Raw genomic sequence first — 27,077 nt, forward strand, 5'->3', positions numbered from 1 at the left:
CAGTTAAAAAAGGTAAATTAAAATCCAACAACATGTGTAAAGATGTAAATGATTAAAGCAATAATGTAAATGTCTCTTTTTAGGAGAAGTACAAACAAGAAATACTTTAATTTGCAGAACAATACAACTGAATCAACTATTTATTTACAAAGAGTCCTGAAAGACAGCAGCCTTGATACACACGGATAGCAGCAATTACCCAGTCTACATAAGGATGCCACATTCCCTCCCTTCTGCAGGCAAAGAGTGATTGTTCAGAGGTCACTGTTAAGTTTTTTGCACTGGGGCAAACAGTATGTGCAAGCAATTCATTGATTTAAGTGATTCAATCTTAGCTACGTAACAGCTGTGAGAGCAGCATAAAATTCTATTGCTCTTCATAATCAGGAGCGCATTTCTCTAGTTTATAAAAGAGCATACAAAGCTTCTCTGATGTAAATGTGCCTTTAGAAAGTGAAAAAAGAAAACATATATATATTAAAGTCAAATAACTAAGTAGTTCACGAAAACTATATAAAAATTGTGTTATCACAACTAAAGTAGCAAATCAAAGTATTTGCTGAGGTTTTCTGGTAAAACTAAAAAAAAACAAAAACAAAAAAAAAACAAAAACAACCCACAAGTTAGTTTGTGTCCAAGTTCAACAAGTCAAATGCTACCATTGACACAATAAACTAAAACTCACACGAGGAAGTTGAAAAGTGCACAATGAAATTAATAGTCTTGGATCAAGTATTTATGGAGAATTGGAAATGTTTTGTCCGCTGGACTTGATAAGTGATGATTAAAAGGAGGTATTAAAGTTTATCAGATCCCAATTTGGCCTGCCGGTCCACATAGAAGAGAATGTAAGCCTTTGCCTTTACCACGGTCTCCTCATCAGTCAGAGTTACAGTACTATCATTGAAATGGAACCAGCGGCCTTCATGAGCTGCATACGCTGTGTAATGTCCAGAGCCAACGCTGAAATAATGAGACACACAAAGTGGGATCAACAAAAGGAAATTTACCATCTCATACTCCACTGTACAAGACGACAACAGAACAAGTGGTAATTGACTATATTCTATCAGAAGTCTTCAAACAAGCTGGAGGTGGACAACTCAACAGCTTCTTTAATTGTTAGCTTAAACTCAAAGGCTACATCTACAGTAGAGAGTTCTGTAGACAAATCTGAGGTTTTGTAGACAAAACTCTCAGAATGCCTACACACAAAATGCGTTTTGTTGATAGAAACTGTCAACAAAAAGCTGTGTAGATGCTCTGGGCGACCCTTTTGTTGACAGAGGGAATCAAAAGCTCGATCTGCTTTTATGTATAGATGAGATCTGTCGACAGAATTTTGTGGCAACATTTCTTCCGACTGTAACTTCTGCAGACAGATGCTGCTAGTGTAGACGTAGCCAAAGTGTTTAAAGGGTAAGAAAGATATTCCATGCAATAGCATTTTAACAGTGTCAAGATTCTGTACTAATCAGGTGCAGAAAACTGCTCCTTTTGGGACTTCATAAAAGGTATCTTAGTTTTAAGCAAATCCAACTCCCTTGTGCCCAATCCTCCAGTCCTTTTGCAAGCAAAACTCCTAATGAACTTCAATGCAAGTTTTGCCTCTTAAAGACTAAAATCAGGTCCAGTAGCATTTAAAATAAATATAATTATCAGCTGCCATACAGTTATAAAATTTGAGTTTTATCATGTTCTGTCATTTATTTTCAGAATTCCTTCCCACTGGTTCTAGCTGAACCTTGTACGAGTTATCTGATTTCAAATCACATACACCAGGAAAAGTGTCAACACCATGAACACAGCTGAAACTAACTGAAGGTGTTTTATACAGGTTCCATGTCTTGGATCCTTGTACAAATAATTTAGGAACCACGAAGCAACCAACCCATGCTGCTTCAAGACAAGGCCATCTCACTCTTGCATGACTAACAGGTGTATAGCCTCATAGTTCATCTAAGTCCAATCCAGCCATTTTTACACTGATGTCCATTACAACTATGTTTTGTTTTCTCTGAGCTTGGAAGCAGCCATCAGGGATATTCTGTGGTAGGGTTAATGAAGACTCCATTTGACAGTCACACTGTTTAATTTAGTATTACTTTATATTCAGATCACTCACCCTCAGCAGAAAGAAACAAAGGCAGCCTGCTAGAGGGAAGTTATTTAAATGCATTTTTTGCTGAAAACACACTCAGTTTAACTGAGAACTCTCATGAAAACAGCAACAATGTCCACTACTAGGAAACAACATAGTTTATTCTAAAAAACTGTCCCACTGTCCCTCCATCTTGCGACTTGATTACACAAGCTCTTGGAGGAAGAGAATGGTCATTCCTAGCTCTCAAAGGATCCATCGAGATGCAAAAATATCCAGTTCAAAATACAACCACTGCAAGTCCACAGCCCAATGGGCTCTCAGTTTGAAGCTTCACTCCTGCGGGACAGGACTACTGCTGTCAGTCTGCCAATTTAAAATCTACATTGTTCTACATGAGCACTTGCCCTTCATATAAACCTGCTTTCAAGATGAACAAAGAGGAAATACTAAAGTTTAGGTGTGACTCAGTGAAAAGTCAGTTAAGGTCACAGGACCTCTCTCTGTTTAAATATGGTCAAGAATAACTTTTCCTTCCAAACTGAAAGTAGCAAGGAATTATCCTCAGTTTCAATAAGTATCAGATTTCCAACTCTTATGCAGGGGACAAGAGTAGAGATTCACAGTGGATTTTTGATACATTGAACAATTAACATTTCTAATAAAAGACCCAATTGGAATATTAAAGCTGCTTTCTGCTTCCATGTTAGCACAGCTGCTAACAGAATCAAATCCATATTTGGGATGATGTCAACAAGAGTTTAGTCCCTGCCTTCAATAAAACCTGTACTTCACCCAAGGATTAGGCTCTTTCAGCATACTTACCCTGAACCATGATGTACGACAACAGCTGCAAGATCATACAGACAGCTTTCAGGGCCGCTGTTCTCTGGCTGCAGTTCAAAGAGAAAACAGCTCTTAAAAAGTCAGCTAGCACCTTCTATGTGCCATAGAACAATAAAACAAAATACATTTCCACTGTATACATCAGTAAGAGTCTCTGTACCTCTAACAAGTAGCATTTCATGTCGAGGCCCCGGAGAGGAAATTCTACATATGTATCAACCTTATTTCTCAGATATTCTGTCCAGTGAAATCGTTTCAAGTGTAAGCATAGCACCTATATCATTAAATACACAAAGCAGATTTTATTAAGTCTTTGATTATGGTCACAAATGTTTATTGGTCAAGTTATTTTCTTTAAGTTTCATTACAGAGGGATCTGTGACATTTGCACTAACCTTTGGTAGTTTCTGAATCCAGAATTTTTTGGTGGATTTCTGCCTTTTTTTACATTTGTGGCACATATAGAGCTCTGTCTCATCAAGTTCTTCCAAGTCTGTAAAACTGCGAAGACAATCTAAAAGGAAGAGAATTGTGAAGCACTAGATAAAGCTCTTCAGAGGTTTTAATAACCAACTTATCCAATAAAGTTTTTAGTAAAGAGTGTAAAGTATTTATTGTAAACATGTCCAAGTTAGCTTTTGGAGCAACAGAAAATAGCAATGAAGAGCAGCATGTCTTATAAGGTCATCAACTAAAGGATTAAAAAAAATTTCAAACTTCACTTCTGACTGAGGATAAGACCAACTGCAATTTTGATTAGCTCTGTAGAGGTTAATGCACCTGAGGCAACATGTTATGTTAGCAAATGTTGCATCATGCTACATTCTTTGGCTTTGAGAACATGGATTTAATGATAAATCAAGATTAAAGGAATTTGGATATCAAACAAGCTGCCTTCTAACCTACAGCCAAAACTGCTGTTAGATTGTCAGCAGAAACTGAATAGCCTTCTGTGATGGAGTTCAGGGGTCCCCAGGCCCTGCACCCTGTCCACAGGCAGGAGTGACTCTCTCTCAGCAGGAAAACAGCGGGTTTATTAGCCAACAGGACACAGCGTCTTACGGAAGAGTCAGTGCAGCAGGCAGGGACAGTCAATCCAATCCATGCTGGGGAGAGGAGGCCGCGAGGGGCCCCCTGGAGCCGGGGCCTTTCCCCCTCCTTTGTCTCTGTTTCTCTCCCCCCCAGCCCAGACTAACTGCTTTCCAACTCCCAGTTCCAATTCAAACCCCTCAGGCTCCACCTCCCACTTTGTCTGCAGTCTAGAGGTGTCACTTGGTCACCTAGTCTACCCTCAGGAGGCACCCCACACCCTCTGTTAGCCACACACATACACACACATTTCCCTCACTACATCACACCTTCCCATCACAATTAATAAATTAGGACAGACACCTGGGTCTTTGGGGATGGAATGGATACAGAAAGGAGAGGATTAATGTTTCCTTGGTATTTGTACATAATTTTGAATGGGCAGAACAAGCAACGTCCGTCCTACTGAACGTGAGAAGAATGGTGACAATACTGCCTTCTCAAGCACAGAACCTGAACAAAAGCCACATGATGAGTTTGTGGTTTCTGGCTATTTTTTAGTGGGCAGTTACCCTTTGCAGAAACTCTCTTCATAAAGCCCAAGGACATGGAGGCTGTAGTACCCTCTGATTTTTACAGAGCATTGCTGAAGTACACTACTGGGGTGAAGCTTATATCTCTGCTTCAATGAAAGTTCCATCTTAACTATTTTCACAACTGCCTGGAACCAATTTATCTTTGAGGTCTAACTCAAGAAATAAAATCTCTCCCTCTCTTTAAAGGCACTATCATGTTCCAGCAAAAGATCTCAATGGCAGATGGTAACATTTGGGGTTAAATCCTGGCTCCACTGAAGTCCACTGAAAAAACTCCTATTGATTTCAGTGGAACCAAGGTTTCACTCACCATGAACTCTTACCTCGTAGTGTGCATATTGGTCCATTTTCTTGGCTCTTAGTTCGTTTATTTCTGAACTGACTTGGAATATCTAGTGAAAGGTCTAGGAAAGAAAAATAATGCAATGAATTTCTTAGATCAAAATAAAAGCTTAGTTCTTACTGATGTCATATCTTGTAAAATCTCAGCCCCATCACATGTAATCATTTAGACACATGAAGACTGACAGCTTTAACGTGACAATCCAGTACAAGGGAAAGATAACTTACCTAGGAATGGATCAAACTTTCTAGATTCAGTCCCACATATTAAGCAGTTTACTTCATTTTGAAGAATGCCTCCAAATATAGCTGTGACAACGGTAGAGGCTCCATTTCTAAACAAACCACCATGAAGGAAAGAAACTTATCAGAATTGCTGTTTGACAGTGCACTTTATCATGTGAAATTTCTCTATTGCTCAGGGAATTTGCTCCGGCTTCACAAAAGAGAACTGGGGTCATTTACATAGTCATTTAACTCATCATTACACTCCATGGAGCAAACATTAAAATAGCAAAGATACTGGAACCCTAGAAGAAATTGGAATCTATACCTTACATAGGTACTCATAACTTTGATGAGCATCCCAAATCTTTTTAAAGGCTACATTTATATACAGTTGGCTCTCTACAGAGCACATATGATCTTAGCATTTTTGTAAGGATGTTATCTTTAATAGTAGTTTTCTATGTAACAATTGTTTTAATAAATATTTCTCAAGCTAAGTCAACTAGGGTGTATTTTCTTCTTTGAACCTTCTCCCTACTTTTAAAGAAAGATTCGGAAAGGTTACTCACCGTAGTAACGGTGGTTCTTCGAGATGTGTCCCCGTGGGTGCTCCACATTAGGTGTCGGGCTCGCCCGGCGCCGCAGATCGGATCTTCCAAGCAGTTTCTGCCGGACCGCGCATGCGCCGGTGCGCGCCGCTCCCCCGCGCGCTCCCGGCCATGTGCGCGATCCGGTCCCCGCCAGTTCCTTGACCAACCGCCTCGGATGCTCCTGCAAAACACTAAACAGAGATCCGGAGCGGGGAGGATGGGCGGGTAGTGGAGCACCCACGGGGACACATCTCAAAGAACCACCGTTACTACGGTGAGTAACCTTTCCTTCTTCTTCGAGTGTCCCCGTGGGTGCTCCACATTAGGTGACTACCCAGCAGTAACCCAAGATAGGAGGTGGGTAATCGGATTATGTGCAGCTTGTCCCCGAGAGGACCGCTGCCGAGAGACGGGTATCCTCTTGGAATACCCTGTGAAGGGCGTAATGTTTGGCGAAGGTGTCACAGGATGACCAGGTCGCCACTCTGCAAATGTCTTTTAGTGCAACGCCCTTGAAAAAAAAAGGCTGTTGATGCTGCCACCGCCCTAGTGGAATGAGCCCTGGGCGTGGCCAGTAAAGGAGTCTTTTTGAGTTTGTAGCACATTTTTATGCAAGATACGATGTGCTTAGAGATTCTCTGCGAAGAGAGACATTCTCCTTTTGATTTGGGAGCGATAGAGACTAGGAGCCTATCCGTTCTCCGGAAGGACTTGGTCCTGTCCATATAGAAAGCTAGCGCCTGCTCACGTCCAGGAGGTGTAGGCGCGCCTCTTTGTTAGAGTTATGAGGCTTTGGATAAACAAGGGTAAACAATAGGTTTGTTAGTATGAAACTCAGAAAGAAACTTTAGGAACAAAGGCTGGATGCAGCCGTATGGTTACCGCCTCCTTGGAAAAACAGCGCAGGGCGGCGTTGCCATAACTGCCTCAAGCTCGCTCACCCTGCGAGCTGACGTGATTGCGAGAAGAAAGGTCGTCTTCATCATAAGGAGGCGGAGGGAAACCGTGGCCAAAGGCTCAAACGGTGGTCCCCTTTTCTCATTAAGCACCAGGTCCAAGTTCCACAGAGGTGGAAGCGGTTTCTGAGGGGGGTATAGGCTTACCAGCCCTTTGAAGAACCTGGTAACCATGGGATGGGCGAACACCGTGTGCCCTTCCTCTTCGTGTCTGAATGCCAAAATGGCGGCCAGGTGGACCTGAAACGAGGATAGCGAGAGTCCTCCTCTCTTGAGGTCCAGTAAATACTCTAATATCACAGCCATAGGCACCGAAAGGGGGCTAGCTGTTTGGTAGAACACCATGCCGTAAAGCGAGTCCATTTCTGCTTGAAGGTCTTCCTGGTGGAAGTCCTCCTGCTACTTTCTAGGACTTGCTGCACTTCCTCCGTACATGTGCTCTCTAGGGAGCTGAGCCATGGATTAACCACGTTTGTAGTCGCAGGCTTTGGGGGTGTGGATGCACTATGGACCCCCGGGCTTGCGTGAGCAGATCCCGCGCCACCGGAGGGGACATCGGTGGCCGGTCTGACATGCGCAGGAATAGGGGGAACCATTGCTGTAGATCCCACGTTGGGACTATCGGGATCATTCAGGTTCCTTCCCTCCTGGCTTTCTGCAACACTTTGTGGATGAGCACTGTGGGAGGGAAAGCGTAAAGCAGGGGGCCCCTCCATGAGATCGCGAAGGCATCCCTCAGGGACCCCCGTCCCAGTCCTGCCCTGGAGCAGAATCGTGGGCACTTCTTGTTGTGCTGAGTAGCAAACAGGGTCTATCTGGGGAAAAACCCCATGCGTGGAAAAATCGGTTGCAGCAGATCGGGACGGATCTGCCACTCGTGCGTGAGTGCGAAACGCCTGCTCAGCTGGTCTACCTTCACATTGCGAGCGCCTGGTAAGTACGAGGCTTTCAAGGTTACATTGTTGGCGATGCAGCAGTTCCACAACCGGACTGCTTCTACACATAAGGCACGGGACCAAGCTCCTCCTTGCCGATTTATATAAAACATGGTGGAGGTATCGTCTGTACTGATCCCGACTACCTTGCCTTTCAGTTGGTCTCGAAAGTGTCTGCAGGCGTTGAACACTGCTTTGAGCTCCAGTATATTTGTGTGCAGTGACTGCTCCATAGAGGACCACAGCCCTTGCGTCACCTCTCCGCCCATGTGTGCTCCCCACCCTATGAGGGGGGCATCTGTAGTAAGAAAAACCAATACGTGTGGTTGGTGGAAGGGTACCCTTGTTAGCAGGTTCTCGGGGTTTACCCACCATTGCAGGGATTTGCGCACCTCCGTTGTGGGCGACGCCATCCTGTGAACAGTGTGTGCTGCCGGTTTGTATACGCTCGCCAGCCAATGCTGCATGCTGCGCATGTGTAACCTGGCGTTCTGTTCTACGAAACGTCGCTGCTGCCATGTGGCCCAGCGGCTGTAAGCACGTCAGAACCGGCACCATAGGGCTGAACGTGAAGCCTTCCGCGAGGGAGCCGATGGCCCGAAAGCGAGTCTCTGGTAGATACGCCCTCGCTGTAATAGAATTTATGCGTGCCCCTACGAACTCTATGTCCTGTGTGGGGTCTGTCTTTGATTTTGTCAGATTGATAAGCAGGCCGAGCGAAGAGAACGTGCCTGCTGTGACACATATTATGCGTAGTACCTCCTCCTTCGAGGCCCCTTTGAGTAGGCAGTCATTCAGATACTGGAATATAAATACCCCCTGTCTGTGCAGGTAGGCTGACACCACTGCCAAGGTCTTGGTGAAGACTCTGGGGGCTGAGGAGAGCCCAAACGGTAGGACCTTGTAAGTCGAGGGCTGCGAACCAATCTCCATCGTCTAGTGCCGTAAGGATGGAGGCGTTTGTGATCATCCGAAAACGTTGCTTGCGCAGGTACCGGTGAGGCCTCGAAAATCTAAGATGGGCCTCCCCGTGAGGAAGTACCTCGAGTAGAACCCTCTCCCTTGCAGTTGCTCCGGCACTCTTTCCACTGCCCCTACGAGCATGAGATGGTCTACCTCCTGCTTGAGCCTCGCTACATGGGAGGTCTCCTGGAGGTGGGGCCCCGGGTGGAGGTCATGGCGGTGGGAGCAACTGGGAGGGGATGGCGTACCCCGTGGCTATGATCTCCAGCACCCATTTGTCTGTGGTGATCCTTTGCCACTGGTTATAAAATGGTCGGATGATGGCCTTGAGCACTGGTTTCGTGCCCTCTGGAAGCGAGTCCATGAGGGAGGTCAACCTAATGTGGTTGTCGAAATTATGGTTCGCTAGATGCGCTGCGTAATTTGCCATTGGCAACAGTAGCATGGAGGAGGAGTAGAACTTTCTGTCCAACAGCTCTAGCTTTTTGGCATGTTTGTCTATTCCCCCACGTTGCGACGACTCCACCACCAAAGAATTTGGTTGTGGGTGGCTGAACAGGAACTCCATGCCCTTCGTGGGCACGAAGTATTTTTTTTTTTTCCCCGCTCTCTTGTGGACAGGCGGAATAGTCGCAGGAGTCTGCCATATCATAGTGGCAGACTCCAAGATTGCGTCATCAGCGGTATTGCTATTTTGGAGGAGGCCGTAAGTCTCAGATTTTTGAGGAGCTTATGGTGTTGCTCTTGCACCTTTGCTGTCTGGAAGCCTTGCGTGAAGGCCACCCTCGTAAAACAGCTCTTGGAACTGTTTGAGATCGTCCGGAGGATGGATGCCCCCCGGGGCCGTAGCCTCATCCGGGGAGGAAAGCGAGGAACCGCTGGGGTACGTCTCTCTGGACCCTTCCGGTTCCTGCTGATGATGGTACACCCTCTCACTAGAGGTGTGCGAGGAAAATCTCGGGGTTCCATAACCAGTCCCCCCTGAGATGCTTAAGTCTCTGTCCCCGGTCGCAATTGCCCTCGGGGGTACGAGATCGTTCGTAGGGATCTTTCCCTAGTAGATTGCCGATGGTGTCTATGCCCTGCGTGGTAGGGGCAACCATGGCAGTATAAGCACTGGTCTTGGGAAGGTGACCTAGACCACTCCCTTGGTGCATACCCTTTGCGTCTGGGGGAGGGAGACCGTCGAGACCCCGGAGAGAGCGACTTTGCCTAATAGTCCAGCGGTTCAAATCCCAGGAAGGGTGGAGGTGGTCCCAGCCAGGGTGAGGCTGGTTGCAGAAATGGAGAAGGGGGCTCCGGGTAGGCCAAGGGGGGGGGACCCCTGCCTTCTAGTTGGAGTCTGCAACATAGCGGAGGGCTGTGAGAAAGCAACTCCACAGCCCTGTGCGGAGAGGGGCTGCAATGCCTCCTCTTGTGTGCAGTCTTCCCCCTCCCTTGAGGAGGTAACTCCGCCCCTGACATACAGGGGATCCCGGCCCCGTCCGCACCGAGCTCGGCACACTCGAAGTCGGTGCCGCACGTGCGGTGTCCTTCGGTGCCGGCAGGCTGCGTGCCTGCGCGCTCTGCACCGCCGGTTTTCCGGGGGTCGGTGGTACCGGCGCTTGTTTAGCCGCCGCCCTGCCTGCGGTGCAGGGCAGCTGGCTGATTATCGAAGGGTGAGCCGCTTGCACGTGGCTCTCCGTGCCGCCGCCGATCAGCTGTTGCTGCGGCTGGGGGCTGCTCGCTCCTCCCGTCCCGCTCGCTGTTGCTGCCGGCAGGGATCGGGCTGGGGAGCATACAGGGCATTCCGGCGTCCGCACCGAGCTCGGCACGCTCAAGGGCGGTGCCGCATGTGCGGTGTCCTCCAGTGCCGGCAGGCTACATGCCTGCGCGCTCTGCACCGCCGGTTCCTCGGGCGTCAGTGCCGCTGCTCGCGGTGCCGCCGGTACCGGCGCTTGTTTAGCCGCCGCCCTGCCTGCGGTGCGGGGTGGCTGGCTGAGTATCGGAGGCTGAGCCGCTTCCACGTGGCTCTCCGTGCCGCCGCCGATCAGCTGTTGCTGCGGCTGGGGGCTGCTCGCTCCTCCCGTCCCGCTCGCCGTTGCTGCCGGCAGGGATCGGGCTGGGGAGCATACAGGGGATTCCGGCCCCGTCCGCACCGAGCTCGGCACGCTTGAGGGCGATGCCGCATGTGCGGTGTCCTCCGGTGCCGGCAGGCTACGTGCCTGCGCGCTCTGCACCGCCGGTTCCCCGGGGGTCAGTGTCGCTGCCTGCGGTGCCGCCGGTACCGGCGTTTGCTTAGCCGCCGCCCTGCCTGCGGTGCGGGGTGGCTGGCTGAGTATCGGAGGCTGAGCCGTTTCCACGTGGCTCTCCGTGCCGCCGCCGATCAGCTGTTGCTGCGGCTGGGGGCTGCTTGCTCCTCCCGTCCCGCTCGCTGTTGCTGCCGGCAGGGATTGGGCTGGAGATACTTTCCTCCGTTTCTGCGCTGATGGAATGAGGGAGGCAGCTTTCCTTTTAAGGGCCCCGGAGGGTCCCTCCTGCTGCGGCTGCTCCGGCGCTTCTGGCTGGAGGGCCTTATCAAGAAGCAGCATTTTTTTTTTTTTTTTTAAAGCCTGAAGAGGACATTGTTGATGAGTCTTTGAGTTTTTAAGTGGGTACTTAGCACCTTCTTTGTGCCGTTTTCCCCGTCCGATGGCCTGCCTTAGCAGGAGGGCTGATAGCCCTAGCTCCTGGCCTCCGGCGCTTGTTACTGGGACTGGCTGAGCTGTCCCTCTCCTAGCTTGTTCGTTGTTGTTTTTTTTTTTTTTTTTTTTTTTTACAAAATAACAACCGGCTAGCTTATAGTAGCCTAAGTGCCTGAAAAAAACTTTAAGAAAAAACAGATAAAGTCGTTGAATACACTACTTGGCCTTAGCCTAGTTGGATTTCGTCTGCAGCCGACGGCGGTTAAGAGGAACTGGCGGGGACCGGATCGCGCACATGGCCGGGAGTGCGCGGGGGAGCGGCGCGCACCGGCGCATGCGCGGTCCAGCAGAAACTGCTTGGAAGATCCGATCTGCGGCGCCGGGCGAGCCCGACACCTAATGTGGAGCACCCACGGGGACACTCGAAGAAGAACTCCCATTTAGTCACTTCCAAAGAGATATTTACATCGCAACTGTGCCATTGTTCCTATGTACATTGATATTGCACTTATAGTATTTTTTGTGCTTTAAATGCTCCCATTTAGAAGGAGATTCCTAGCTAGACTGCTAATTCAACCAGAGCAAAGCAGCATTCCTGTATGCACAATGAAATGTGTTTCCATAATGTAGTACTATACAAAGAAAGAAACAATTTTTCTGCTGAGGCAAGGAAAAAACTCATCCAATCAATTTATGCTTATCTGACACAAAACCTCAAGCTAACTGCTGTCTCCTGATCTTATGCCTGGAAGACATTAAAGTGAAAGGACAATAGTAATTAGTAACAACTGGGAGTGCTGACTTTTAAAAAAAATAAATGTAAATTCCTAACACTATCACATTTTGCCGTGTTCTTAATGTTTAATGAAAATAAATATTTCAAACAGTAACAGTGAAAGCTGTGGTAGTCTATATACTATCAAAACAAAAAAGCAGTCCAGTAGCACTTTAAAGACTAACAGAATAATTTATTAGGTGATGAGCTTTTGTCAGACAGACCCACTTCTTCAGATCATAGCCATACAGAAAAGACTCAATATTGAGTCAGTTCTGGCATGGCTATGATATGAAGAAGTGGGTCTGTCCCACAAAAGCTCATCGCCTAATAAATTATTCTGTTAGTCTTTAAAGTGCTATTGGAGAGCTTTTTTGTTAAAATATTTCAAAGTAATTAATAATACAAAGAATCAGAACAATTTGATAGTTTATATCATCAGGTTTCCAACCATTTGCCAAGCTACAGAAAACCTGCACAGTGAAATTACAAGCTGTCTCCTTCAGGCCTGTTCAATATACTGTCTATTCTACTATGTATTTGAGAGCATTTATCTATATGTTCATCTGTCTCTTTATTTAAGAGCTCCTCCTAAAAGGTAAGAGCTAGGGCCACCAAATTAACTATACAGCTTCCTCTTACCACAACTTGAAGAAATGTAAGGGTTGGGTAGTGCCACAAAAATGGGATGTGCCTGCAATAATGGGATTGCTTCTTATACAACCATACAGAAAAGAGAGAATCACCAGACAGGTGAAATGGGCTGGCTGGGGGCACCTGTCCCCAGTAGAGGACTGTTTCAATTCTGAGCCTCCTACCTCTCTAGCCCCTAACCAGCCTTTAGGAAAGGCAGAGGACAGGACTGAAGCTCTGCTGTCTGATTCATACAGGAACATTTCTGCCTGTTCCCCTTTGCCAGAGAACAAGGGGAAAGTGCAATTTGCTGCATTCCTCACTTTGGCTGGGGAGTGCAGGAGGAAGACAAACCTGGACGTGCCCCAGCTGGGAGACATGCACCCCTCCCCCACCTGTGCCCAGTGGAGCTGCAGCGACCATGGAGAGGCTTCTCACCTGGCACTAAGTTGCTGAGGTGAAAGAGGGCTGGGGTAGTCCTCTCTCCCAGAGGTAGCATGCACAATGAATCCCTCATCCTCAGCCTCACCCCTGAGCAATGATTTCGATGCATGTACATTTTCACTTTATTTTCCAAAAATCAAAAATTTAAGACCTGAGCAATGCTGGGTAAAATCTTCCATTATTGCAGTGGAGGCAAATTTACAAAACTATCTGTACACTGGTCTCAGCGAGGACAGATCATTTTTCAGGCAAAGCTACCTTTCAAGGCCCACTGATTTTCCAGACTCAGATCAGTGGAGGACTGAAAGATTTTGGGTTAGATACTCTAAAATCCAACATAACAACATCCTGTACTCCACTCTAAGAGGACTGTTAGACAGACATGATTTGTGGTGCATGTATTTTGCATGAACAAAGAATCTTAATTATTAAGGTTATTTTATACTAAAGATATACTCCTTGCCCTATAAGACTAGTGATTCCAAGCAAAGCAGTTATATTTAGAATTAATTAAAAATGGATCAAGGAACACTAAGCACACACTGTGGTCACACCTATGCACTACTCACCTGCCCTGCTCAGGTCTGTTTAACATGTAATCTCTTTTGATGCACAGATCAGGACTGACTTAACTCTCAGCTAATCTTAACATAAGAAGTCTGCCCAGTGACCAAAATCCATGCTGAACTGAATGTTAGCATTCCTGCCTAAAGCAAAATAAATGTTTTGGTTTCAGTGCTGTTTTCAGTTTAGCAGAACATACATGGAAAAAATAACTCAGGAAGTGTCAGCATTTCCAGACCAAAAGACACCCAAAAGTGCTTCAGTTTCAAAACAGAGTTATAGGAATACTGAAGAAAATGCTGTAACATTGTCAAAGACAAATTAAAGCAATAGTTGCTTCAAGGGTCTCTTCTAGCTGAGATGCAAATACAGACTGTTGTACTGCTGGAAAATAATCCCGTTATGTCAAAGCTTGAATGTACTGCCACTACCTGTTTCACTCATGTAAAACACCTATTGCCCATTTATAATTAACGGGCCATTGATTACTCTGGATAACTTTGTTTAACTTGAATTCAAAAAAAGACAGTTATGTACTGAAAAAAATGGAATTGGTTTTATTTTGCAAGATATTGAATCAAATCATCACATTTACAGCCGTGAGATAAAGTATTTATTTTGACCAAATCTAATAACTACTATGAAAATAATCAATTTAAGACACACAATAAAAGTTGAGTGCTTTGACTAAGAGGCAGCTCAATGTGATGCTACTTTAGTTCACTTCTTTAGATATTGCTTTAAATAGAAGAAATGATGTTGGAGGGAACTTTGATACATGCGTGAAGTCCCTTCGTGATTATAAGTTGTTGAAGGAATTAAAACGATATCTTACATGCAACATTTGCTGCTTGCAGAGAGACCTGAATTTTCTTGCAAAATTACTGAGCGGGAAACACCATTAAAGCCACCTTGGAGTTCCAAATGTAGATGATCCAACAGGTAACGCATGAATTCATGGGCATCTTGCTGCTGGTATCCCCTTAATATAAAAAAGTTCAGTAAATTTAAAGAGACTGCATATTGGCCCAAAGTAGTTCCAAAATACACACCAAAGGAACAGCCTGTCACTTAGTACCTTACAGGATACACTTGTTCATGCAATTTCCAATACTGTGGCTGTAGTCTGAAAGCATGGAGTGAATAGCTCTGGAGACACTAAGCAATTAGCTCAGATCAGACTGCAATATGATCTCAAAGGCACAGCTTGTGTTACACACATGGATGTCACTGTCAGAATTCTAAACTTCTCATTCCTCTTAACCAAACATTTTTCAAGGATTTTAGATTTAAAAGCAACTTTTTAACAATACAAAGCAGTGCTGGACACTGAGCAATAGCTGACCGTGCACTTGGGTTTGTGTGACAAGTACCAGGTCAGTCTGCCTCTTGAACAGTTCTGAGAAGGAATGGGCAGTGACTCTCACTACTGTGCAGTAAGGATCTTCATGACTACTCCATATTGCAGGTGAGACAGTGTCACACTTGAACTGGGCCACTGCAGCAGCTGACCAACAGTGAACCTATATGGTTATGGAGGATGCTGATGGTTTACATTAAGCAAGTTTGCAGTTTGAACAGCTGCATCAGTTTGCTCTGACCATCATTAACGATGTACACCATACTAAAATCCTGGACTGGAAAAACATGGTCTTACACACTTTTTTGGCATATAAGATAACCAGTAGTTTTTGGACCACAGTTCTAAGCAGATTTTCTTCACACACCAAACCCATCACTTCTCCAAAGTGGTCATTCCCAGGCTGCGTTTTCTCCCCAAGCTGCTGCAGTAAAGGTAGGAGTTCTTTGAAACAACAGGGATTTAATCCCCTACTCCTAGGCTAGGCTAGACTAGGCTATGGAACAACGTTAATTGTATGGAAGGATTTCAACCTCCACTCTGTATCAGAGAGGTAGCTGTGTTAGTCTGTAGTTTTGAGAACAAGTAGTAGTCTTGTGGCACCTTATAGACTAACAGATATTTTGGAGCATAAGCTTTCGTGGGCAAAGACCCGCTTCATCAGAATACCCCTCTGAAACCACCCCCCCACTCATGCATCTGATGAAGAGGGTCTTTGCCCACGAAAGCTTATGCTCCAAAATATCTGTTAGTCTACAAGGTGCCACAAGACTTCTTGTTGTTAACCTCCACTCTGGGTATTCTTGCAACATTTGAGTGAAGAAATTAATCTGATGCATAACAATTCTCACTACATTTGGACTCTGATCTGAGCCTATTGAAGGTGGAACCTCCTTCGAATCTCAGAAGTACACTGAAAGAAAGAGCCAAAAGATGTTGTTCAAACAAGAAGCAATCAGTACTTCACTGCTAATTAGGCTGTGGGAAGCCAACAGCTCTCAGGTAAGCAGGTTTTTACAAATAAAGCAATAAGCTGAAAGATGTAACTATTCAAGGAAAGTCAGGCAGAATCTTTATGAAAACACCATGAGACTCCAAGCAGCCCCAAATGAAGTGAGGGGATACATCATTTCACATAACAAGTATGACTCATCACTACAACCCTCAGAGGATTAGTACAGAAGGTCCAAAACTATGGTGCACAGAGAGCTTTGCACGCTGCACTGATGGCCCTTACAATTTCTCTAATAAGCTAAAACCCATTACATATAGTTCTACTCTTCCATACAAGCAACTGATGCAGTTACCAACAGGATAATATGTGACTGAGGGGGATGGGTGGTGGTGTTTACTGTCACGAACAGAACGGGAAGCATCTATGCAAAACTATCACAAAGTGAACACATCTTAGAGTTGGAGAGCCAGTGGTTTAAGCCAAGTGAGCACTGAATGCGGAAGTTGGCACATGCTCATAGGAGAGGTGATATGCTTAATGCAGAATGTACTCACTCCACACCAAGCGTCCTACAAATCTCAGCCAAGATGAGTAAACTCTAAAGCCTTAAATAAGCCTCCCTGCTTTGTCCCCAAGTAAGCATAACAAGCACTTTTTCCTCTAAAGGAGCAGTTACAAGGACCATTATTAAGGGAAACTACCTTGCTTTGCCATTGCAGCGTTGAAAAGCAGAGCTGTGAATCAAACATAGGAATCATCTGCTAGTAACCATGAAAACAAAGGCAGTCATGACTCAGAACCTTTAGAGTAGATTATTGCTGCGCTGCATCCAGCTGAAGCCAGTCTACAAACTCCTAAGAATATCAGCTTGGCTTCCCCTCCAATTCCTTCTATGTCATTGGTGGAACAATGAAGTGCTTTATTCAATTGGTCAGGGAAATTTTTGTTACAGTACAGTAATTACTGTGCAACAAATATGCAATCAAGATGTATAATTTTCCTGATTGTCATTTATCTTCATCAGGTCACTAGAGACGGAATTCAAAAATAAAAAGATTATCTGGAAAAGGATGAGATATCTGCAAGTTAACTTTGTATAGATACTAAATGTAAGAGGTTTAATGTGCAGTACAATTTGTATATTACCGTAGAAGGAATGAATGAAGCAGAATTCTTTCTGAGCTATGTGAAACAAATGTAAAAGACTGGGGTTTAAATGCAGAAAAAAATTAGAAGTTACTGAGTTAATGCAGGAAATACTTGATTTTAAATAGCTTACAGTTATAACAGAAGAAAGAAAATTTATGGGAATGGCATTATCAGCAAGAATATTTTAAATGAAATGGGATGTATTTGATCTGAAATGTGATGAAATGTAATTTGTAAATGTCTTCTTGTTGTTCATTTGTATAATACAGCACTTCGTGAGGTCTGTGTTCAATTCACCCAAGTGCAAATATATTCGCAATATTAACTGAACAATCTAAAATAAAATTACCTAAGTTTCTCTAATGGGGAACATAGCTGCTCACAGAAAGCTCATGTTTTGCAAAACAGCAGATCCCAATGCCCCTTAACAATTCAGTCTAGCCTGTTCATGTTCTCTTTCCCTTGGGCAACAAAATATGGTACAAAAGAAACAGTCACATACCAGTGGGGGAGGAGGGCAACACCACTTCATGATTCAGGAAGCATAATAAGCATACTTCAATTCCCCCACCAATGGGCTATGGAGCTCTCTTGGTGTGCAGCAGGCCTGCCCCATAGGCTGCTCAGAGACCAAGCTTTCATGGCAAAGAAACAGCATGCAGAGGCACACTTGCATCCCACCAAACTGTACAATATAAATTCCTAGCCATGAGCTGTAGCTCCTATTCCTACATAGATTTGGAGGGATCTACACTGCAATATCAGCAATTTCTGTTGCTACATGTTTTCATTAGGGAGACTGGACCCATAGCGACAAGGGTGAGCAGATATACAGTTCCCTGCCACCAGCATCAACCACATCAAAGGCTGCAATTCATGGGAAAAACTAACCAAAATCAAATCTCAGCTACAAGACCTTCCCGTTGCTGTACACTGTGCAAGAACAAGCAGCATAGCTGACTTGTTGCTGTCATGCCACTGGCTCCAACTCCATCCCTTCCAAGTATAATCCCTCTGAGCTGGTGAACACTGCAGTGGAAGACCAGGGATTTTACATGGAGCACCAGTAACTTAGGCAGCATGATGTAATTTATCACATCTATTTTCCACCTACACCCAAGACTACCTCTTCCCACCCCAACTGCAGGGAAGAACACACTAAGTGGCTAACTTTCCTTTCCATGTGGTTTATTGTATTATTTTGCTCCACTGAACAGAAGGGCAGATATGGCTGAAGGAAGACTGAGTGAGCTACTAGCACCTTTCACTAAAGAACTGTTCCTACACAGCTGGTGTTACCAATGGGTCACAAATTTCCCCTCCCCCCTAAAAATGCCAAGTTCCCAGAAAATGGCAGCACTTTACGTTAAAAGCCATGACAGAACCCACAGTGCTGAAAATTTGCTCAACAACAGATATCCCTGTTCAGTCACACAAGACCTGTACTGCTGGCTTATTATTAATAATGGTGGAACTTGTCAAATACATTAGAGATGGTGTTCTTATGCCTAGAACATTTTGGCGATTTTTTCAAGCTACTGGTATTAAACTTCCTTGATTCTCCGAAGCCAGTAAAACACATATTAGACATTGCGATAAATTTTACAGATGCCCTTTTATTATCTAGATTATTCAGCTAAAGGAGTGTTTACAGCATCTTTTCAGCACTGATGGAGATGTAACAGATAACAGAACATCTTTACTACTTGAGAACATGGAGCAACTTACCTTCACAAATCCTAACAGGTTTCAGTGCTCCTTTGAAAGAGGTTCAGGGGCCAGGACAGACACACCTTGGAGAGGAATGATATTTTGATTTACTTGGGTAACTTTTTTTTTTTTTTTTTTTTTTTGACACTGCTTAATGCCCATAGACTCTTACAAACCGTGCTTCAAATTATATTGGAAGTTGCTAGAATGTTTTGAGAATCAAGGAAGTTTTGCCCAGTGTGTTTTACTTAAGGCCTATGGCAGCTAATTTTTTTTTAAAGTATCATTCCTATCATAGCCAAAATTTGGGTTCTGTAAATTCTTTATTCTTGATGATGAACTGTAGACTTATGTTGGTTCTTCTGACCCTAAAAACAAGCCACATCTCATCAAAATTATAGATTTCTAGTTCCTGTAGATAAAGAATTTGTCTTCTCCGATTCTTTTGCATGTTGTGTACTTAATGGGAACAAACAGTTATCCTGATGAATGAAAGTCTTCAAGATCAGACTGAAGTCACATTTGCAAATTACACTTGCGGGAAAAGGAGGCGGCTGCAAGGAGTATTTTCCAGGAGCCAGACAAGGGCACAGATAACACAAGGTTATATTCAAGAACACAATCCTTTGTCTTATAGAACGTACCTAAAATTTGGCATGATTTTCCAGACGACGTAAAACAAAGATTCTGGGCTAAATGCAGTTTGGCTCCCTTGCCACAAAGCACAAAGTGTCTTTCTAAACTCTTCAACCAATGAACTGTGGAGAGAAAGTAAAAATGAATTAGTGTGGAGTCATCCCCTAATCTATTTTGTGCTGATATTCAGGACTTCAGTATGAGTACCAAAGAGTCTCCTTTGATGTGTATTCTGTAAATCATTTCTTACACAAAGACATATTCCAACTCCCCATAAATTTTACAATGTAAATCCAAATCACAAAATTGAAGGGGTAGAGAAAACAGACTAGCATCATCTTGAAATCACAGGGTGGAAATGGGACTTTTTATCTAAGCTTTTATCACTGTAATATCTGAGCACCTCTAAAATTGTACCTTTTGTACCTTTAAATCTTTTGTGCATAATTATTTGCATGCCGGTGAAGATTCAGTCCACTTATTCACCTTGAAATTCTCCTTCAAAACGCAAGATTGTTGCCTAAACTAATTTACTGCTTCATCTAGTTCAGTCTTAAATTATTAGAGTGACAGGGCTTCCAGTACTTCTCTTGATGATTGTCATAATCTAATAAATGTCTCCCCTAAGTGTATATTAGCATACATATACGTACATACTCCGATTTTCACTTACTTAATTTTATCACTTTGTTCTTTTATATTATTTTTAAACTTCTGTTCCACTCTACCCCAATTCAGCATTAGGGCAGTTTACCTACTTCAGAAGAAGATACTTAATAAACAAAGCCTAAAGATATCTTCTCTGGTACTCCAACAGACATTTTTCCGCTTCTCCCTTAATACTCAATACAGGGTTTATTATTGTTTAAAGGTCCTTCAGCTAAATTCTTAAAACCCATGCTTCTCGGTTAATTTCTAAGAACGTTCAAAAGAACTTTTACACTAAGATTAAGAAGCATTAAGTGACACCTAATCCACTCAATTATTAAATATATATCGAACTTTGCTCCTGTACTGTTTGGCAGGTGCCAGTGTTCCTCTTTGCTGTGACATCTACAAGAACCCAATGGAAATTACGAAAACATTTGCACTTGTACAATACATGCAAAAAGTACCCAGCACACTCTCTTTCGGTTTCTAGTACTGCTTCTTGAAAGACAGTGCTAGCAACAAATGTGTTGTTAACTTACACATTATTATCCCCTTGGCTCCTGGTATGGTAAGTTCGCCTGCCAGCTGTTTTACCATTCCGCAACTCCACGGCAGGCAACTCTTTGAAATAACAGCAGAACTGCTGAATGTTGCTGTAGGAAAAAGAAATGAGAGTGAGAAACACATAGGATCGATAATAGGAAAGACATGTGCACAATATTCTTTAGAAGCGCTCACCTGTTTTCTTCAACTAGTTCTTATAAGTAACACTGAGCAGGTCAAGTTTCTCATCAAGAGAACTAGTCAGGTTACATCTAGTATTATTATTAGCTAGCTACTCAGCACATATATATTGGGCCCAATTAAACAGCAGGCACCAGCCCAGATACCAGCAATAATCATATATTTTCTCTCCTTTGATTAGGAAACACCAAGGTTCCACTATTAGTGTATGCTGAATTCTCACATTATTCTCACTGTAAATAAATCCATATCTATAAGTGGCATTAATATTAACAGTTGACTTGAATACAGTATGTACCATCTAGAATAATAATACAATTATACCTGTGCTAGTCTATATACTATCAAAACAAAAAAGCAGTCCAGTAGCACTTTAAAGACTAACAAAATAATTATTAGGTGATGAGCTTTCGTGGGACAGGCCCACTTCTCCAGACCATAGCCAGACCAGAACAGACTAATATTTAAGGCACAGAGAACCAAAAATAGTAATCAAGGTTAACAAACCAGAAAAAATACTATCAAGATGAGCAAATCAGAGAGTCCAGGGGCAGAAGCCTCAGGGTGGGGGGGCGTCAAGAATTAGATAAAGCCAAGTATGCATACAAGCCCCTACAATGACCTAGAAAATTCCCATCCCAGTTCAAACCACGTGTTAGTGTGTCAAATTTGAATAAAAAGGAGAGTTTAGCAGCCTCCCTTTCCAAACTGTTGTGAAAATTCCTTTTCAGTAAGACACAAACTTTCAGGTCATTAACAGAATGGCCCACTCCAGTAAAGTGATGGCTGACAGGTTTGTGAATCAGGAGTGTTTTTATACCCATTAATTCTTTGTCTAAGAGAGTCTGAAGTCTGTCCAATATACAAAGCATCTGGGCATGGTTGGAACATGATGGCATACATGATGTTAGCTGAGGAACATAAGAATGTGCCTGAGATTCTGTGAATAACCTGGTTAGGTTCAGTGATGGTATCTCCAGAATAGATATGTGGACAAAGTTGGCAAAGAAAGGTTACTCACCGTAGTAACGGTGGTTCTTCGAGATGTGTCCCCGTGGGTGCTCCACATTAGGTGTCGGGCTCGCCCGGCGCCGCAGATCGGATCTTCCAAGCAGTTTCTGCCGGACCGCGCATGCGCTGGTGCGCGCCGCTCCCTTGCGCGCTCCCGGCCATGTGCGCGATCCGGTCCCCGCCAGTTCCTTGACCAACCGCCTCGGATGCTCCTGCAAAACACTAAACAGAGATCCGGAGCGGGGAGGATGAGCGGGTAGTGGAGCACCCACGGGGACACATCTCGAAGAACCACCGTTACTACGGTGAGTAACCTTTCTTTCTTCTTCGAGTGTCCCCGTGGGTGCTCCACATTAGGTGACTACCCAGCAGTAACCCAAGATAGGAGGTGGGTAATCGGATTATGTGCAGCTTGTCCCCGAGAGGACCGCTGCCGAGAGACGGGTATCCTCTTGGAATACCCTGTGAAGGGCGTAATGTTTGGCGAAGGTGTCACAGGATGACCAGGTCGCCACTCTGCAAATGTCTTTTAGCGCAACGCCCTTGAAAAAAGGCTGTTGATGCTGCCACCGCCCTAGTGGAATGAGCCCTGGGCGTGGCCAGTAAAGGAGTCTTTTTGAGTTTGTAGCACATTTTTATGCAAGATACGATGTGCTTAGAGATTCTCTGCGAAGAGAGACATTCTCCTTTTGATTTGGGAGCAATAGAGACTAGGAGCCTATCCGTTCTCCGGAAGGACTTGGTCCTGTCCATATAGAAAGCTTGCGCCTGCTCACGTCCAGGAGATGTAGGCGCGCCTCTTTGTTAGAGTTATGAGGCTTTGGATAAACAAGGGTAAACAATAGGTTCGTTAGTATGAAACTCAGAAAGAAACTTTAGGAACAAAGGCTGGATGCAGCCGTATGGTTACCGCCTCCTTGGAAAAACAGCGCAGGGCGGCGTTGCCATAACTGCCTCAAGCTCGCTCACCCTGCAAGCTGACATGATTGCGAGAAGAAAGGTCGTCTTCATCATAAGGAGGCGGAGGGAAACCGTGGCCAAAGGCTCAAACGGTGGTCCCCTTTTCGCATTAAGCACCAGGTCCGAGTTCCACAGAGGTGGAAGCGGTTTCTGAGGGGGGTATAGGCTTACCAGCCCTTTGAAGAACCTGGTAACCATGGGATGGGCGAACACCGTGTGCCCTTCCTCTTCGTGTCTGAACACCAAAATGGCAGCCAGGTGGACCTGAAACGAGGATAGCGAGAGTCCTCCTATCTTGAGGTCCAGTAAATACTCTAATATCACAGCCATAGGCACCGAAAGGGGGCTAGCTGTTTGGTAGAACACCATGCCGTAAAGCGAGTCCATTTCTGCTTGAAAGTCTTCCTGGTGGAAGTCCTCCTGCTACTTTCTAGGACTTGCTGCACTTCCTCCGTACATGTGCTCTCTAGGGAGCTGAGCCATGGATTAACCACGTTTGTAGTCGCAGGCGTTCGGGGTGCGGATGCACTATGGACCCCTGGGCTTGCGTGAGCAGATCCCGCGCCACCGGAGGGGACATCGGTGGCCGGTCCGACATGCGCAGGAATAGGGGGAACCATTGCTGTCGATCCCACGTTGGGACTATCGGGATCATTCAGGTTCCTTCCCTCCTGGCTTTCTGCAACACTTTGTGGATGAGCACTGTGGGAGGGAAAGCGTAAAGCAGGGGGCCCCTCCATGAGATCGCGAAGGCATCCCTCAGGGACCCCCGTCCCAGTCCTGCCCTGGAGCAGAATCGTGGGCACTTCTTGTTGTGCTGAGTAGCAAACAGGGTCTATCTGGGGAAAAACCCCATGCGTGGAAAAATCGGTTGCAGCAGATCGGGACGGATCTGCCACTCGTGCGTGAGTGCGAAACGCCTGCTCAGCTGGTCTGCCTTCACATTGCGAGCGCCTGGTAAGTACGAGGCTTTCAAGGTTACATTGTTGGCGATGCAGCAGTTCCACAACCGGACTGCTTCTACACATAAGGCATGGGACCGAGCTCCTCCTTGCCGATTTATATAAAACATGGTGGAGGTATCGTCTGTACTGATCCCGACTACCTTGCCTTTCAGTTGGTCTCGAAAGTGTCTGCAGGCGTTGAACACTGCTTTGAGCTCCAGTATATTTGTGTGCAGTGACTGCTCCATAGAGGACCACAGCCCTTGCGTCACCTCTTCGCCCATGTGTGCTCCCCACCCTATGAGGGGGGCATCTGTAGTAAGAAAAACCAATACGTGTGGTTGGTGGAAGGGTACCCTTGTTAGCAGGTTCTCGGGGTTTACCCACCATTGCAGGGATTTGCGCACCTCCGTTGTGGGCGACGCCATCCTGTGAACAGTGTGTGCTGCCGGTTTGTATACGCTCGCCAGCCAATGCTGCATGCTGCGCATGTGTAACCTGGCGTTCTGTTCTACGAAACGTCGCTGCTGCCATGTGGCCCAGCGGCTGTAAGCACGTCAGAACCGGCACCATAGGGCTGAAGGTGAAGCCTTGCGCGAGGGAGCCGATGGCCCGAAAGGGAGTCTCTGGTAGATACGCCCTCGCTGTAATAGAATTTATGAATGCCCCTACGAACTCTATGTCCTGTGTGGGGTCTGTCTTTGATTTTGTCAGATTGATAAGCAGGCCGAGCGAAGAGAACGTGCCTGCTGTGACACATATTATGCGTAGTACCTCCTCCTTTGAGGCCCCTTTGAGTAGGCAGTCATTCAGATACTGGAATATAAATACCCCCTGTCTGTGCAGGTAGGCTGACACCACTGCCAAGGTCTTGGTGAAGACTCTGGGGGCTGAGGAGAGCCCAAACGGTAGGACCTTGTAAGTCGAGGGCTGCGAACCAATCTCCATCGTCTAGTGCCGTAAGGATGGAGGCGTTTGTGATCATCCGAAAACGTTGCTTGCGCAGGTACCGGGGAGGCCTCAAAAATCTAAGATGGACCTCCCCGTGAGGAAGTACCTCGAGTAGAACCCTCTCCCTTGCAGTCGCTCCGGCACTCTTTCCACTGCCCCTACGAGCATGAGATGGTCTACCTCCTGCTTGAGCCTCGCTACATGGGAGGTCTCCTGGAGGTGGGGCCCCGGGTGGAGGTCATGGCGGTGGGAGCAACTGGGAGGGGATGGCGTACCCCGTGGCTATGATCTCCAGCACCCATTTGTCTGTGGTGATCCTTTGCCACTGGTTATAAAATGGTCGGATGATGGCCTTGAGCACTGGTTTCATGCCCTCTGGAAGCGAGTCCATGAGGGAGGTCAACCTAATGTGGTTGTCGAAATTATGGTTCGCTAGATGCGCTGCGTAATTTGCCATTGGCAACAGTAGCGTGGAGGAGGAGTAGACCTTTCTGCCCAACAGCTCTAGCTTTTTGGCATGTTTGTCTATTCCCCCACGTTGCGACGACTCCACCACCAAAGAATTTGGTTGTGGGTGGCTGAACAGGAACTCCATGCCCTCCGTGGGCACGAAGTTTTTTTTTTTTTTTTCGCTCTTTTGTGGACAGGCGGAATAGTCGCAGGAGTCTGCCATATCATAGTGGCAGACTCCAAGATTGCGTCATCAGCGGTATTGCTATTTTGGAGGAGGCCGGAGGTCTCAGATTTTTGAGGAGCTTATGGTGTTGCTCTTGCACCTTTGCTGTCTGGAAGCCTTGCGTGAAGGCCACCCTCGTAAAAGAGCTCTTGGAACTGTTTGAGATCGTCCGGAGGATGGACGCCCCCCCGGGGCCGTAGCCTCATCCGGGGAGGAAAGCGAGGAACCGCTGGGGTACGTCTCTCTGGACCCTTCCGGTTCCTGCTGATGATGGTACACCCTCTCACTAGAGGTGTGCGAGGAAAAATCTCGGGGTTCCATAACCAGTCCCCCCTGAGATGCTTAAGTCTCTGTCCCCGGTCGCAATTGCCCTCGGGGGTACGAGATCGTTCGTAGGGATCTTTCCCTAGTAGATTGCCGATGGTGTCTATGCCCTGCGTGGTAGGGGCGACCACGGCAGTATAAGCACTGGTCTTGGGAAGGTGACCTAGACCACTCCCTTGGTGCATACCCTTTGCGTCTGGGGGAGGGAGACCGTCGAGACCCCGGAGAGAGCGACTTTGCCTAATAGTCCAGCGGTTCAAATCCCAGGAAGGGTGGAGGTGGTCCCAGCCAGGGTGAGGCTGGTTGCAGAGGGGACCCCTGCCTTCTAGTTGGAGTCTGCAACATAGCAGAGGGCTGTGAGAAAGCAACTACACAGCCCTGTGCGGAGAGGGGCTGCAATGCCTCCTCTTGTGTGCAGTCTTCCCCCTCCCTTGAGGAGGTAACTCCGCCCCTGACATACAGGGGATCCCGGCCCCGTCCGCACCGAGCTCGGCACACTCGAAGTCGGTGCCGCACGTGCGGTGTCCTTCGGTGCCGGCAGGCTGCGTGCCTGCGCGCTCTGCACCGCCGGTTTTCCGGGGGTCGGTGGTACCGGCGCTTGTTTAGCCGCCGCCCTGCCTGCGGTGCGGGGCGGCTGGCTGATTATCGAAGGGTGAGCCGCTTGCACGTGGCTCTCCGTGCCGCCGCCGATCAGCTGTTGCTGCGGCTGGGGGCTGCTCGCTCCTCCCGTCCCGCTCGTTGTTGCTGCCGGCAGGGATCGGGCTGGGGGGCATACAGGGCATTCCGGCGTCCGCACCGAGCTCGGCACGCTCAAGGGCGGTGCCGCACGTGCGGTGTCCTCCAGTGCCGGCAGGCTACGTGCCTGCGCGCTCTGCACCGCCGGTTCCCCGGGGGTCGGTGCCGCTGCCCGCGGTGCCGCCGGTACCAGCGCTTGTTTAGCCGCCGCCCTGCCTGCGGGGCGGGGCGGCTGGCTGATTATCGAAGGGTGAGCCGCTTCCACGTGGCTCTCCGTGCCACCGCCGATCAGCTGTTGCTGCGGCTGGGGGCTGCTCGCTCCTCCCGTCCTGCTCGCTGTTGCTGCCGGCAGGGATCGGGCTGGGGAGCATACAGGGGATTCCGGCCCCGTCCGCACCGAGCTCGGCACGCTCGAGGGCGATGCCGCATGTGCGGTGTTCTCCGGTGCCAGCAGGCTGCGTGCCTGCGCGCTCTGCACCGCCGGTTCCCCAGGGGTCGGTGCCGCTGCCTGCGGTGCCGCCGGTACCGGCGTTTGCTTAGCCGCCGCCCTGCCTGCGGTGCGGGGCGGCTGGCTGAGTATCGGAGGCTGAGCCGTTTCCACGTGGC

The 27,077-nt window shown here is 46.7% G+C and overlaps 1 protein-coding gene across 4 annotated transcripts in view; it reads right to left on the reverse strand.

Moving 5' to 3' along the window:
* Nucleotides 1-574: 574 nt before the first annotated feature.
* The window catches only part of USP3 (ubiquitin specific peptidase 3), a 107,804-nt gene continuing 81,301 nt past the window's right edge, over nucleotides 575-27,077 (reverse strand). For all 4 annotated transcript variants that reach the window (XM_075007023.1, XM_075007022.1, XM_075007025.1 and 1 more), the window contains 9 exons: nucleotides 20,666-20,779; nucleotides 19,484-19,597; nucleotides 14,501-14,647; nucleotides 5,143-5,249; nucleotides 4,896-4,976; nucleotides 3,343-3,461; nucleotides 3,108-3,221; nucleotides 2,927-2,994; nucleotides 575-963 (listed from right to left, as the gene is read on the reverse strand). In XM_075007023.1, coding sequence (XP_074863124.1) covers nucleotides 798-963; nucleotides 2,927-2,994; nucleotides 3,108-3,221; nucleotides 3,343-3,461; nucleotides 4,896-4,976; nucleotides 5,143-5,249; nucleotides 14,501-14,647; nucleotides 19,484-19,597; nucleotides 20,666-20,779 — 1,030 coding nt within the window. In that variant the 3' untranslated portion in view covers nucleotides 575-797. The remainder of the gene's footprint in view (nucleotides 964-2,926; nucleotides 2,995-3,107; nucleotides 3,222-3,342; nucleotides 3,462-4,895; nucleotides 4,977-5,142; nucleotides 5,250-14,500; nucleotides 14,648-19,483; nucleotides 19,598-20,665; nucleotides 20,780-27,077) is intronic.

The sequence above is a fragment of the Carettochelys insculpta genome, chromosome 12 (assembly GCF_033958435.1).
Source record: "Carettochelys insculpta isolate YL-2023 chromosome 12, ASM3395843v1, whole genome shotgun sequence".
In the NCBI taxonomy this organism is placed as follows: Eukaryota; Metazoa; Chordata; order Testudines; family Carettochelyidae; genus Carettochelys; species Carettochelys insculpta.